The sequence below is a fragment of the Dryobates pubescens genome, chromosome 30, assembly GCF_014839835.1.
Source record: "Dryobates pubescens isolate bDryPub1 chromosome 30, bDryPub1.pri, whole genome shotgun sequence".
Taxonomy (NCBI): Eukaryota; Metazoa; Chordata; class Aves; order Piciformes; family Picidae; genus Dryobates; species Dryobates pubescens.
In genome coordinates, this window is record NC_071641.1 from 9730778 (window position 1) to 9743277 (window position 12500).

Sequence of the window (12500 nt, forward strand, 5' to 3'; positions counted from 1 at the left end):
GCCATGAGCCAAGGAGCAATGGATGCAAACTGGAACAGAGAAGCTTTCAGCTCAACAGGAGGAGGAGAAACTCCTTTGGTGTGAGGCTGCTGGAGGCCTGGAGCAGGCTGCCCAGAGAGGTTGTGGAGTCTCCTGGTGTGGAGAGCTTCCAACCCCACCTGGATGCTTTCCTGTGCAGACTGCCCTGGGTGCCCTGCTCTGGCAGGGGGCTGGGCTGGATGTCAGTGGGGCAGCTCAGTCTGGAGAGGAGAAGGCTCCCAGGAGAGCTTCTGGTGGCCTGCCAGGAGCTGCAGGGGGCTGCAAGCAAGCTGGGGAGGGACTTTGGAAGGGGTGAGGGAGGGATAGGACTGGGGGGGATGGAGCAAAAGGAGAAGTGGGGAGCTTGAGATTGGCTGTGAGGAAGAAGTTGTTGGCCAGGAGGGTGGTGAGAGCCTGGCCCAGGTTGCCCAGGGAGGTGGTGGAAGCCTCCTGCCTGGAGGTGTTTGCAGCCAGGCTGGAGGTGGCTGTGAGCAACCTGCTGCAGTGTGAGGTGTCCCTGCCCATGGCAGGGGGTTGGCACTGGCTGAGCCCTGAGCTCCCTTCCAGCCCTTCCAGCCCTGGCAGTCTGTGATGATCTCTGGAGGTCCCTTCCAACCTCTAACTCTCTGTGATGCTGTCATTCTGTGATCTACTGTAGAAGCCTGGGGCTCTCTTGCCCCTCTCCTGCTCACCACTGCTGCCAGGGATGCTCCCAAGGAGGCAGAGCCCTGGCTCCTGCGGTTAGGATTGGCTGAGGCAACACTTCAAGGCCTGCCACCGATGGGAAGTCCTGCCCTGACCACCAGGTGAAGAGAACAGTGCTGTCACCTTCCAGCTGTCACTGCTTAACACACCTCTTATCCCATGCCCCTGCTGGCCCAGCTGGGGCAAAGAGGCACCATGCCCTCTGAGGGGAGCAGGAGCTGTGCCCTCCACACAAAGCACCTTTGGCTGGGAGGTGGAACACTGCAGTTCACTTTTCCTAGGCTGAATTAGGGTTGCAGCTAGGAGCTTCCTTAAGCCACCAGGAGCTTTCTTGCTACCTGAGGAACACATCAGTCCTCCCAGAGGTTGCCTGGCTGCTGTGGGACTTCTCACTGGGAGCACCTGCCTGCCCAGCAGCCCCACAGAAAGGCAGCTCCAGCACTTTCTGCTTGTCCCCCCCCTCGAGGGGAAGGTCCCAGCCTGGTGGGAGCCCCTCCCCAACTCACCGATGGTGCAGCCCTGGGAGTAGCCAATGTAATACATCTGCTTCTGCCCTGTCTTCTGCAGCACAAAGCTGATCATGGCTGGCAGGTCGAACATTGCCATCTCATGGAAGCTGCAACACGAGAGCAGAGCCTTGCTTAGGAGGGGAGAGCAGCAGGGGAGCAAGCTGTGAGGCTCCAGGCAGGGGATTCTGCCCCTCTGCTCCACTCTGCTGAGACCACAGCTGCAGCTCTGGGGCCAGGTCTGGAGCCCCCAGCACAGGAAGGCTCTGGAGGGGCTGGAAGGGGTCCAGAGAAGGGCCAGGAGGAGGAGCAGAGGGCTGGAGCTGCTCTGCTCTGCAGACAGCCTGAGAGAGTTGGGCTTGTGCAGGCTGGAGAGGAGAAGGCTCCCAGGAGAGCTTCTGGTGGCCTGCCAGGAGCTGCAGGGGGCTGCAAGCAAGCTGGGGAGGGACTTGGGAGGGGGTGAGGGAGGGATAGGACTGGGGGGGCTGGAGCAAAAGGAGAAGTGGGGAGCTTGAGATTGGCTGTGAGGAAGAAGTTGTTGGCCAGGAGGGTGGTGAGAGCCTGGCCCAGGTTGCCCAGGGAGGTGGTGGAAGCCTCCTGCCTGGAGGTGTTTGCAGCCAGGCTGGAGGTGGCTGTGAGCAACCTGCTGCAGTGTGAGGTGTCCCTGCCCATGGCAGGGGGTTGGCACTGCCTGAGCCTTGAGCTCCTTTCCAGCCCTGCCAGCTCTGGGAGTCTGTGATTTAACCTCAGCTGTGCCTGCTGGCTGCCTGCTGTCCTGAGCAGCTTAAGCCCTGTGGTTGATTTTCCAGGAGAAAATTCAAGGAACAGCCAAGGGCTGGAAGGGACCTCAGAGATCATCTCCTCCAACCTCCCTGCCAGGGGCAGGGACACCTCTCAGCTAGCCCAGGCCCCATCCAACCTGACCCTGAGCATCTGCAGGCAGGGGGCATCCACAACCTCTCTGGGTAATCCACTCCAGAGCTTTGCCACACTCATGGGACAGAATTTCTGCTCCCAGCAGAGCTCTGCACTGGGTGGAACTGCAGAGGGGCTGCAGGCCTCCCTCCTGCTGTGGCCTCATCCTTCCCTGGAAGGACTTAGTGCTCCCCTAGCTGTGGTGAGCAGTAAAGAAGCTGTGCAAAGCCTGAGCAGCTCTGAGTTCAGGTTCAGGGCAGCAGCTCTGCACCCCCAGAGCTGGGACTCAGGAGAATTACAGCCCCTGGGGATGCTCTTCCTGAGGAGGGAATGGAGCAGCAGTGCCTGCCCATGTGCTGTGTGGTGTAAGGTGGTGCCAGGCAGCTTCATTGTGAGGTTGTTCTTCCTAGGAGCAAGTTTAAAAGCTTGAGGGATCCAGGGCTGCCCTGAAGATCGGCTCTGCAGGGGCATTAAGAGCTCCAAAAGGCACTCCTGGGGACAAGGAGCCCCTGGACAGTGTCTACAGAGGAGGGGAGGTGGCAATGCCAGCTGTGCACAGCTTGTTGGGGTCATGCCTGAGGAGGTCACACAGAATGCCAGGGGCTGGAAGGGAGCTCCAGAGCTCAGCCAGTCTGACCCCCTGCCAGGGCAGGGGCACCCAGGGCAGCTCACACAGCAACACATCCAGGGGGGGTTGGAATCTCTCCACAGAGGGAGACTCCACAACCCCCCTGGGCAGCCTGCTCCAGGCCTCTGGCACCCTCACAGGGAAAAACTTCTCCCTCCTCTGTCCATGCAACTTCCTCTGCCTCAGCTTCCAGCACTGCCCCTTGTGCTGGCACTGGGCAGCACCCAGCAGAGCCTGGCTCCAGCCTCTGGGCACTGCCCCTGCACAGCTTGAGCCCCAGCAAGGAGCTCACCTCTCAGGCTCCTCCTCTGCAAGCTCCAGAGCCCTCAGCTCCCTCAGGCTCTGCTCCTGAGGAAGATCTTCCCCTGCCTGCAGCAGCTCTGTGCCTCTGCCATGGACTCTCTCAAGCACTTCCCTGAGCTCCTTCCTCACCTGAGGGGCCCAGAGCTGGACACAAGATTCCAGCTGTGGCCTCAGCAGGGCAGAGCAGAGGGGCAGCAGAACCTCTCTCACCTCCTCCCCACAGCCCTTCTCATGCAGCCCAGGAGGCCCTTGGCCTTTTTGGCCACCACAGCTCATTGCTGGCTCCTGCTCAGCCTCCCATCCCCCAGCACCCCCAGCTCCTTGTCCCCTTCCCTGCTGCCCACAGAGGCTCCAGCTCAGGGCTGCTGTCAGCTCAGGAGGGGTGTCCCCAGCAGGCAGCAGTGCTCTGCCCTCAGTGCAGGGCCAGGCTGCTGCAGGGAGGTGCTGGCCCCACGCAGCTCCGCACAGACACCGCCGTCCTCCTCGGGCACTTGCAGCAGGAGGGCTGGGGGGGAGGCCAGGGCAGAGGATTAGGTGCCCAGGCTTGCCTGCTTGGAGGCACTGGCACCTCTGGCTAGAGCCTGGTGCTGGGAAGCTTGCCCTGCTGTGGCAGTGCCCTGCTGTGGCAGTGCCCTGCTGTGGCAGTGCCCTGCAGCCCACCTGAAGTCCCAGAAGTCCGGCTGGTCGGCGGAGAGGCGCTGGTGCCGGCGGGACCAGCTCGTCCCCCGGCTGTTTCCCAGCCACACATCGTAGCCAGAGTCTGCCAGGATGAAGCCAAGGCTGTTGTTGGGCAGGTTTTCCACCCAGTGGCTGCCATCCCCCAGGATGCCATGCTGGAGGAACACCACAGGCTTGCCCCCTGCACGGAGAGAGACAGCACAATGCATCCCGGCCCCAGGGCTGGGGCTCAGGGCAGCCTGACCTGCTTGGGGGGGTCCCTGCTGAGTGCAGGGGAGTGGGGGAGCTGGGCTGGGTGACCTTTAAAGGTCCCTTCCAACCCAACCCATGCTATGATTCTAGCATCACAGAGTGCTCTGGGCTGGAAGGGAGCTCCAGAGCTCATCCAGGCCAGCCCCCTGCACCCAGCAGGGACATCCTCCACTGGCTCAGGCTGCCCAGAGCCCTGGCCAGCCTCCCCTGGAATAGCTCCAGGCATGGAGCCTCAACCACCTCCCTGGGCAGCCTGCTGCAGTGTTCCAGCAGCCTCCTGGGGCACAACTTGTTCCTCACATCCAATCTCAATCTGCTCTGCTCTGCTTTGAAGCCATTGCCCCTGCTCCTGTCCCTGCAGGCCTTTGGCAACAGTCTCTCTGCAGCCTTCTTGGAGCCCCTTCAGGTCCTGGCAGGCTGCTCTGAGGTCTCCCTGGAGCCTTCTCTTCCCCAGGCTGAACACCCCCAGCTCCCTCAGCCTCTCCTCACAGCAGAGCTGCTCCAACCCCCTGAGCATTTCCATGGCCTCCTCTGGAGCCTCTCCATCAGCTCCAGGCCCTTCCTGTGCTGAGGGCTCCAGAGCTGCACACAGCCCTGCAGGTGAGGTCTCCCCAGAGCAGAGCACAGTGTCACAATCACCTCTCTGCATCTCTGGCAGTGCTGCTTTGGCTGCAGCCCAGGCTGCCCTTGGCCTTCTGTGCTGCAGTCTCCCCCTGCCTGCTCCTGGCCAGCTTCTCATCCCAAATCCAGGTTGACAAAGCCTCTCTCTTGCACTGCCAGAGGACATGCAGTAGCAATTTTACTGACAGCTCTTGGGGAAGAAAGCTAATCCTGGCTGTAGTTTTTGTGGTGGTTGCCTGCATTGCCTCAGGCTGGAGAGCTGTGGAAGTTCCTCAGATGCCAGAGAGTCATTCCCAGAGAAGGGCAACAAAGCTGGGGAGGGGTCTGGGGCACAGCCCTGTGAGGAGAGGCTGAGGGAGCTGGGGTTGCTTAGCCTGGAGAAGAGGAGGCTCAGGGGAGACCTTCTTGCTCTCTGCAACTCCCTGCAAGGAGGTTGTAGCCAGGTGGGGGTTGGTCTCTTCTCCCAGGCAGCCAGCACCAGAACAAGAGGACACAGTCTCAAGCTGTGCCAGGGGAGGTTTAGGCTGGAGGGGAGGAGAAAGTTCTTCCCAGACAGAGAGATTGACCACTGGGATGTGCTGCCCAGGGAGGTGGTGGAGTCCCCATCCCTGGAGGTGTTTAGGAAGAGCCTGGATAAGGCCCTTGGTGCCATGGTTGAGTTGATCAGATGGTGCTGGGGTGCAGGTTGGGCTGGATGATCTCCCCAGCCTTGTGCCCCAGACCCCTCCCCAGCTTTGTTGCCCTTCTCTGGACACCTTCCAGCAGCTCAACCTCTTTCCTAACCTGAGGGGCCCAGAGCTGGACACAGGACTCAAGGTGTGGCCTAAGCAGTGCTGAGCACAGGGCACAAGGACTTCCCTGCTCCTGCTGGCCACACTCTGCCTGCTGCAGGCCAGGATGCCCTTGGCCTTCTTGGCCCCCTGGGCACACTGCTGGCTCCTGTTCAGCTGCTGTCCACCAGCACCCCCAGGTCCCTCTCTGCCTGGCTGCTCTCAGCCACTCTGCCCCCAGCCTGTAGCACTGCCTGGGGTTGCTGTGGCCAAAGTGCAGCCCCTGGCACTGGGACTTGTTGAATGCCATCCTGTTGGCCTCTGCCCATCTGCCCAGCCTGCCCAGGTCCCTCTGCAGAGCTCCCCTCCCCTTTCTTTGAACACCAAATCCACTCCTGGCCTGCTGGGCTTCATCCCTTCATGTGCTTGCTGTGCTGAGGGGGTGGTGCTGTTACCTTGGCTCCTGGCATCCTCTCTGCCATGAGGAATTCTGTTCAGAGTGAGGTAGTAGCCATCGAGGGTCAGGACTTCGTGTTCCTCGCTGGGGTACCCTTGGTGCTGGATTATTTGGCTCTGGGTTGGGGAGGGAGGAAAGCACAAAGAACCCAGGAGGAAAGCTCTCTGTAACTGGGATGCTTGTTGGGTTGGGAGAGTTGGGGGAGTTTTGGGCCCTTCTCCTACAATTTCCCCCAGATCTTGAACAGAAAGAAAGTGAACAAATGGCTCCTGGGTGGGAAAGGGCAAAAGAAGGATAAGGTCCAAATAATCCATTGGACAGATACCTAACAGGAGAGAGAGCTTCAGAGTTTAGAATGAACCAGGTTGGAATACACCTTTGAGGTCATCCAGCCCAACCTATCCCCCAGCACCACCTGATCAACTCAGCCATGGCTCCAAGGGCCTCAGCCAGGCTCTTCCTAAACACCTCCAGGGATGGGGACTCCACCACCTCCCTGGGCAGCACATCCCAAGGGCCAATCTCTCTGTCTGGCAAGAACTTCTTCCTAACATCCAGCCTGAAACTCCCCTGGCACAGCTGGAGACTGTGTCCTCTTGTTCTGGTGCTGGCTGCCTGGGAGAAGAGACCAACCCCCACCTGGCTACAGCCTCCCTGCAGGGAGTTGTAGAGAGCAAGAAGGTCTCCCCTGAGCCTCCTCTTCTGCAGGCTAAGCAACCCCAGCTCCCTCAGCCTCTCCTCTCAGGGCTGTGCCCCAGACCCCTCCCCAGCTTTGTTGCCCTTCTCTGGACACCTTCCAGCAGCTCAACCTCTTTCCTAACCTGAGGAGCCCAGAGCTGGACACAGGACTCAAGGTGTGGCCTAAGCAGTGCTGAGCACAGGGCACAAGGACTTCCCTGCTCCTGCTGGCCACACTCTGCCTGCTGCAGGCCAGGATGCCCTTGGCCTTCTTGGCCCCCTGGGCACACTGCTGGCGCCTGTTCAGCTGCTGTCAATCACCACCCCCAGGTCCCCCCAGGGAGGGGGAAGCTGTTGGGAGCTCCCTGGTTTGTCCAGGGAGGTTCCTGTGTTGTTTTGAGAATCACAGAACTGCCAGGGCTGGAAGGGACCCCAAGGCTCAGGCAGTGCCAACCCCCTGCCATGGTCAGGGACACCTCACACTGCAGCAGGTTGCTCACAGCCACCTCCAGCCTGGCTGCAAACACCTCCAGGCAGGAGGCTTCCACCACCTCCCTGGGCAGCCTGGGCCAGGCTCTCACCACCCTCCTGGCCAACAACTTCTTCCTCACAGCCAATCTCAAGCTCCCCACTTCTCCTTTTGCTCCATCCCCCCCAGTCCTAGCCCTCCCTCACCCCCTCCCAAGTCCCTCCCCAGCTTGCTTGCAGCCCCCTGCAGCTCCTGGCAGGCCACCAGAAGCTCTCCTGGGAGCCTTCTCCTCTCCAGCCTGCACAAGCCCAACTCTCTCAGGCTGTCTCCAGAGCAGAGCAGCTCCAGCCCTCTGCTCCTCCTCCTGGCCCTTCTCTGGACCCCTTCCAGCCCCTCCAGAGCCTTCCTGTGCTGGGGGCTCCAGACCTGGCCCCAGAGCTCCAGCTGTGGTCTCAGCAGAGTGGAGCAGAGGGGCAGAATCCCCTCCCTGGCCCTGCTGGCCACACTTCTCTTGCTGCAGCCCAGGCTCTGCTTGGCTCTCTGGGCTGCAAGTGCTCCCTGCTGGCTCCTGCTGAGCCTCTCTTGTATGTTTTGTCCATCTTCATTACACTTCATATGTAGATTCTGGTTTTTGCTTCTAAATACAGCTTCACTTGCTTTCCAACTGAGCTGCTCTGGTGCTTTTATGCTGGGGGGGTGTGGAATGTTCAGCCCACCTCAAGAGTGCCTCTGCTGAGCTGCCTCTGTCAAATGGCAGCAGTGCTTGGCCAGGGGAATGCTCTGCCTGAGCCCCACTGAGATGCCCAAGGGGGGAGCAGATGCTCACCTCCTGGCTCCTGCCTGCGAGCTGGAGGGCAGTGGGCAGCAGCTGGTGTCTGAAAGGGTTCCAGCCTCAAAGCCTGCCCCCAACAGGGGTCACTGATGGCTGCCAGCAGCAGCAGGCCACATCACCTCACACCCTGAGGTGATGCCTGGGGCAGGCAAGGTGCTGGGGCAGAGCGGGGCTGACCGGACGGGCACCAGGACGGAGCTCCCAGAGGAGCTGCTGCAGGGCTCCCGAGGCTCTGCCTGGGCTTCATTGGTGCTGGAACCTCCACAGCTTGCTGGAATGCAGCTGTGACCCTGCCTGCACGGTGCTGCTGGCTGGGGGAAGAGATTAGTTTCAGCAGTTTCATGGCTTGGGTCTAGCCAAAGACACCTTCAGAGGCTCGCTTGGGCACGGCCCCCAGCAGCTTGCCTCAGCTGAGCAGAGGAGCCAGGCACAACTCTCTGCCCTCCAGGGAGCTGTTTGCTCAAACCCAGGCTGGGATTAGCCCATTCTGCTGTTAATTGCCCTTAATCCTGCTGGGAGGAAGAGGACTCCTCCAGGGAAGAGGTTAATGGTAGTGTGGAGGCAACCTGCCACGGCCCTGCCCAGCCAAACCAGCACCCTCTGCCACCCCACCCTTCCCCACCCCCATGCACCCTGCCCCTCCCTTCCTTCCCCAGCCAGAGGCTGCCAGAAGGGAAAGCCAAACTTCTCCTGACTTACAACATTCATGAAGGTCTCAGGGTTCAGAGCTCCTTTCTGCTTGGTGCCCTCTGCTGAGCTCACTGAGGCCAGGAGCATGGAGAGGGCTGCAGCAAACCAGCACATCCTCTGTCTGGGGAACAGCCTGGCAGGCCTGTGAGGATTGTTATTGATCACTGATCATGTTAAACATTGCTGTGGCTGCCTCTTTCTGCTTGCTTATGATGGGTTTGGTTCCTTCTGTATCTGATATAGCCTTGCATTATCTGTTATGTTCCTTATGCACCCCAGCCTGGGCTGGGGAAGCAGAGGGGATTCCCAGTTCCAGCTTCCATCACAGCCCTCTCCTTACCTCTCTGATAGGTCTGGTTCCTTACATGTCTGATATAAGCTTATAAATCTGGTATAGAATCATGGACACACAGAGCTGGCAGGGAGCTCAAGGCTCAGGCAGTGCCAACCCCCTGCCATGCCCAGGGACACCTCACACTGCAGCAGCTTGCTCACAGCCACCTCCAGCCTGGCTGCAAACACCTCCAGGCAGGAGGCTTCCACCACCTCCCTGGGCAACCTGGGCCAGGCTCTCACCACCCTCCTGGCCAACAACTTCTTCCTCACAGCCAATCTCAAGCTCCCCACTTCTCCTTTTGCTCCATGCCCCCCCAGTCCTGTCCCTCCCTCACCCCCTCCCAAGTCCCTCCCCAGCTTGCTTGCAGCCCCCTGCAGCTCCTGGCAGGCCACCAGAAGCTCTCCTGGGAGCCTTCTCCTCTGCAGCCTGCACAAGCCCAACTCTCTCAGGCTGTCTGCAGAGCAGAGCAGCTCCAGCCCTCTGCTCCTCCTCCTGGCCCTTCTCTGGACCCCTTCCAGCCCCTCCAGAGCCTTCCTGTGCTGGGGGCTCCAGACCTGGCCCCAGAGCTGCAGCTGTGGTCTCAGCAGAGTGGAGCAGAGAGGCAGAATCCCCTCCCTGGCCCTGCTGGCCACACTTCTCTTGCTGCAGCCCAGGCTCTGCTTGGCTCTCTGGGCTGCAAGTGCTCCCTGCTGGCTCCTGCTGAGCTTCTCCTCCCCCAGCACCCCCAAGGCCTTTCCTCCAGGGCTGCTCTCCAGCCAGTCCCTGCCCAGCCTCCATCAGAGCTCTATCTCTATCTCTATCTCTATCTCTATCTCTATCTCTATCTCTATCTCTATCTCTATCTCTATCTCTATCTCTATCTCTACCTCTCTCTCTCTCTCTCTATCTCTATCTCTCTATCCTTTTATATCTCTCTTTCTCTCTCTCTCTCTCTCTCCCTCTCTCTCTCTCTCTCTCCCTTTATATATATCTCCTTACATCTCCCTCTCTCCTTCTCTTTGTATGTATACCGCCTTATATCTCTATTTATCTCTCTCTATCTCCTCCTCTATCTGATATAATCCTTATGGATCTGTTCCATTCCTTCTTTATCCCAGTCTGGGCTGGGAGAGCAGCAGCCATTCCCACTTCCAGCTTCCACCACAGACCAGCCTGGTAGCCTCTTGCTGCTCCTCCCTGCAGCCTGGATGTGCTCCTGGGCAGGAGCCACCTCACCTCTTTTTCACTGGGGGGAAGAACAGCAGCAGCATTCTGTGGGTGTAAGCAAGGTGACAGAAGATGACCACCAGGCCAGCTGGCACATGGGGAGGGAATTGCTCCAAAGGAAGAGTTTGTGCCCCAGAGGGAGCCTCTCTCAGGTGCCTGGGCTGGGGCTGTGCCTGTGCCTTCACTGCTTCTCTGCCACTGAATCACACAATCCAGCTGGCTGGAGGAGACCTGGAAGATCAGCCAGTCCAACCCTGCCAGAAGATGACAGAGCCTCAGAGCAAGGCTGTTTCTGAAGGAAGTGTAGCCCCAAGCCCACAAAACCCTTTCTGATTGTCTCAGAGACTTCTGACCCAAGCAGAGGTCTCTGTGTTTAACACACACAGACACACAGACACAGACAGAGTTAATGTTATATGTGGAGCCAGGGAATTGTTTGCCTGGAAAAGATCTTTAAGGTCACCCACTCCAAACATCCTCTGACTCTACCAAGGCTGGGGCCAAACCATGACCCTCAGCACCACATCTCTGTCCCTGTGAAACACCTCCAGGCAGGGGGATGCAACCACTTCTCCATGGAGCCTGTTGCAGTGCCTGGGAATCCTTCCAGGGAAGAATATCCCAGCCTAAACCTCCTGCTATGGTGGAACTCATTGCCTCTTGTCCTATCACCCCACTTCACTCCAACCCCACTTCACTCCAACCCCCTTTCAAGGAGGCCTCCTCTCAACCTCCTCTTCTCCAGACCAAACATCACAGAATGGTTTAGACTGAAAGGGACCTCAGAGCTCCCCCCTGCCATGGGCAGGGACAACTCTCAACTAGCCTCAGCTGCTCAAAGCCTCAAAGCCAACCTGGCCTGGAGCACCTACTGCCTACTATCTGACACAGAGCTCTCTCTCATGCAGGAAAATGTAGGGCATGTAGGTTCTCAACCTCTTTGGATCTCTCTCTCCATGGAAAACTGACCACCCCCAGCTCCCTCAGCTGCTCCTCCCCAGCTCTGCTCTCCAGGCCCTTACCCAGCTTGGTTGCCTTTCCCAGGACAGCCTCTAGCACCTCAAATGACCCCTCAGGGTCACCAAGTCCAACCACTGACCCTACCCTGCAAGGGTCACCCCTAACCCACAGCCCCAAGCACCACAGCCAAAGCACCCTGAAACACCTCCAGGCTTGGGGACTCCACCACCTCCCTGGGCAGCCTCTGCCAGGCTCTGACCACTCTTGCTGGGAAAAGCCTTTGCCTGGTGCCCAGTCTGAGCCTGCCCTGCTGCAGCCTGAGGCCATTGCCTCTTGTTCATCACCTGTGAGAAGAGAGCAGCAGCAACCTCTCCACCACCTCCTCTCAGGGAGCTGCAGAGAGCAGGGAGCTCTCCCCTCAGCCTCCTCTTCTCCACACTAACCATCCCCAGCTCCTTCAGCCTCTCCTCAGCAGATTTCTTCTGCAGGCCCTTCTCAGCTTCCTTGCCCTGCTCTGCCCTGGCTCCAGCACCTCCACCTCTCTCTTGCCTTGAGGAGCCCAACTCTGGGCACAGCACTGGAGCTGTGGCCTCAGCAGTGCCCAGCACAGGGGGACAGTGCCCTGCCTGCTCCTGCTGGGCACAGCATTGCTGCTCCCAGCCAGGATGCCAGTGGCTATCTTGGCCAGCTGGGCACACTGCTGGCTCCTGTTGATCAGCACCCCCAGGTCCCTTTCTGCCAGCAGCTTCCCAGCCACACTGCCCCAAGCCTGCAGCTCCCCAGGGGGATGTTGTGAGCCCAGTGCAGGACCTGGCCCTTGGCCCTGTTGGAGCTCATCCCTTGAACCTATGGACCCCATCCATCCCAGTCCCTCTGCAGAGCCTCCCTGCCCTGCTGCAGGGCAACCTCCACCTCCCTTGGTGTCCCCTGCAGCCCCACTGCTGGCACAGTCTATGGCTTCATCAAGGCCATCAGTGAAGATGCTCAACAGAAGTGGTCCCAGCAGTGAGCCTGAGGAGCACCACTTGTGCCCAGCCTCCAGCTGCAGTCACCTCCACTGAGCAGCACCCTCTGAGCCTGTGCAGTGCTGTACCCAGCAGAGCATTGCTCAGCCAAGCCCTGAGCAGCCTCTTGGGCCAGGAGGACTCTGTGGGGATTCTCTTGCAGCTCCCACTGGGAGACATTTCTGTCCCCTCAACTCTTCCTGGTCTGTGGTAGCACCAAAGCAGCAAATTACCCAAGCAATAAGCCCAGACACAACCCAGCAGCCAGTGCTCTGCTCAGCCTCACCTAGCTCCAGGGCCTCTTTGAAGCACACAGAGAGAAATACATTACCAGGCAGAGCCTCCTTGTCCTGTCTCAGCAGGCTGCTGGAGTGAGTGGTGGTGGCTCTGTCATCAGCCCAGTTAAAGGCAGCAGGTTGTGTCAGAGCCCTGCCAGGCTGGCAGGGTGCTGGGCAGCATCACATGCCCTCC

General features: G+C 59.5%; 1 protein-coding gene across 2 annotated transcripts in view; it reads right to left on the minus strand.

The window, feature by feature from the left end:
* LOC104310246 (lipase member M) overlaps nucleotides 1-8594 on the minus strand; it is a 14707-nt gene extending 6113 nt beyond the window's left edge. For both annotated transcript variants that reach the window (XM_054174678.1, XM_054174677.1), the window contains exons 1-4: nucleotides 8532-8594; nucleotides 5852-5969; nucleotides 3736-3934; nucleotides 1230-1339 (exon numbers count right to left, since the gene is read on the minus strand). In XM_054174678.1, coding sequence (XP_054030653.1) covers nucleotides 1230-1339; nucleotides 3736-3934; nucleotides 5852-5969; nucleotides 8532-8540 — 436 coding nt within the window. In that variant the 5' untranslated portion in view covers nucleotides 8541-8594. The remainder of the gene's footprint in view (nucleotides 1-1229; nucleotides 1340-3735; nucleotides 3935-5851; nucleotides 5970-8531) is intronic.
* Nucleotides 8595-12500: the final 3906 nt, after the last annotated feature.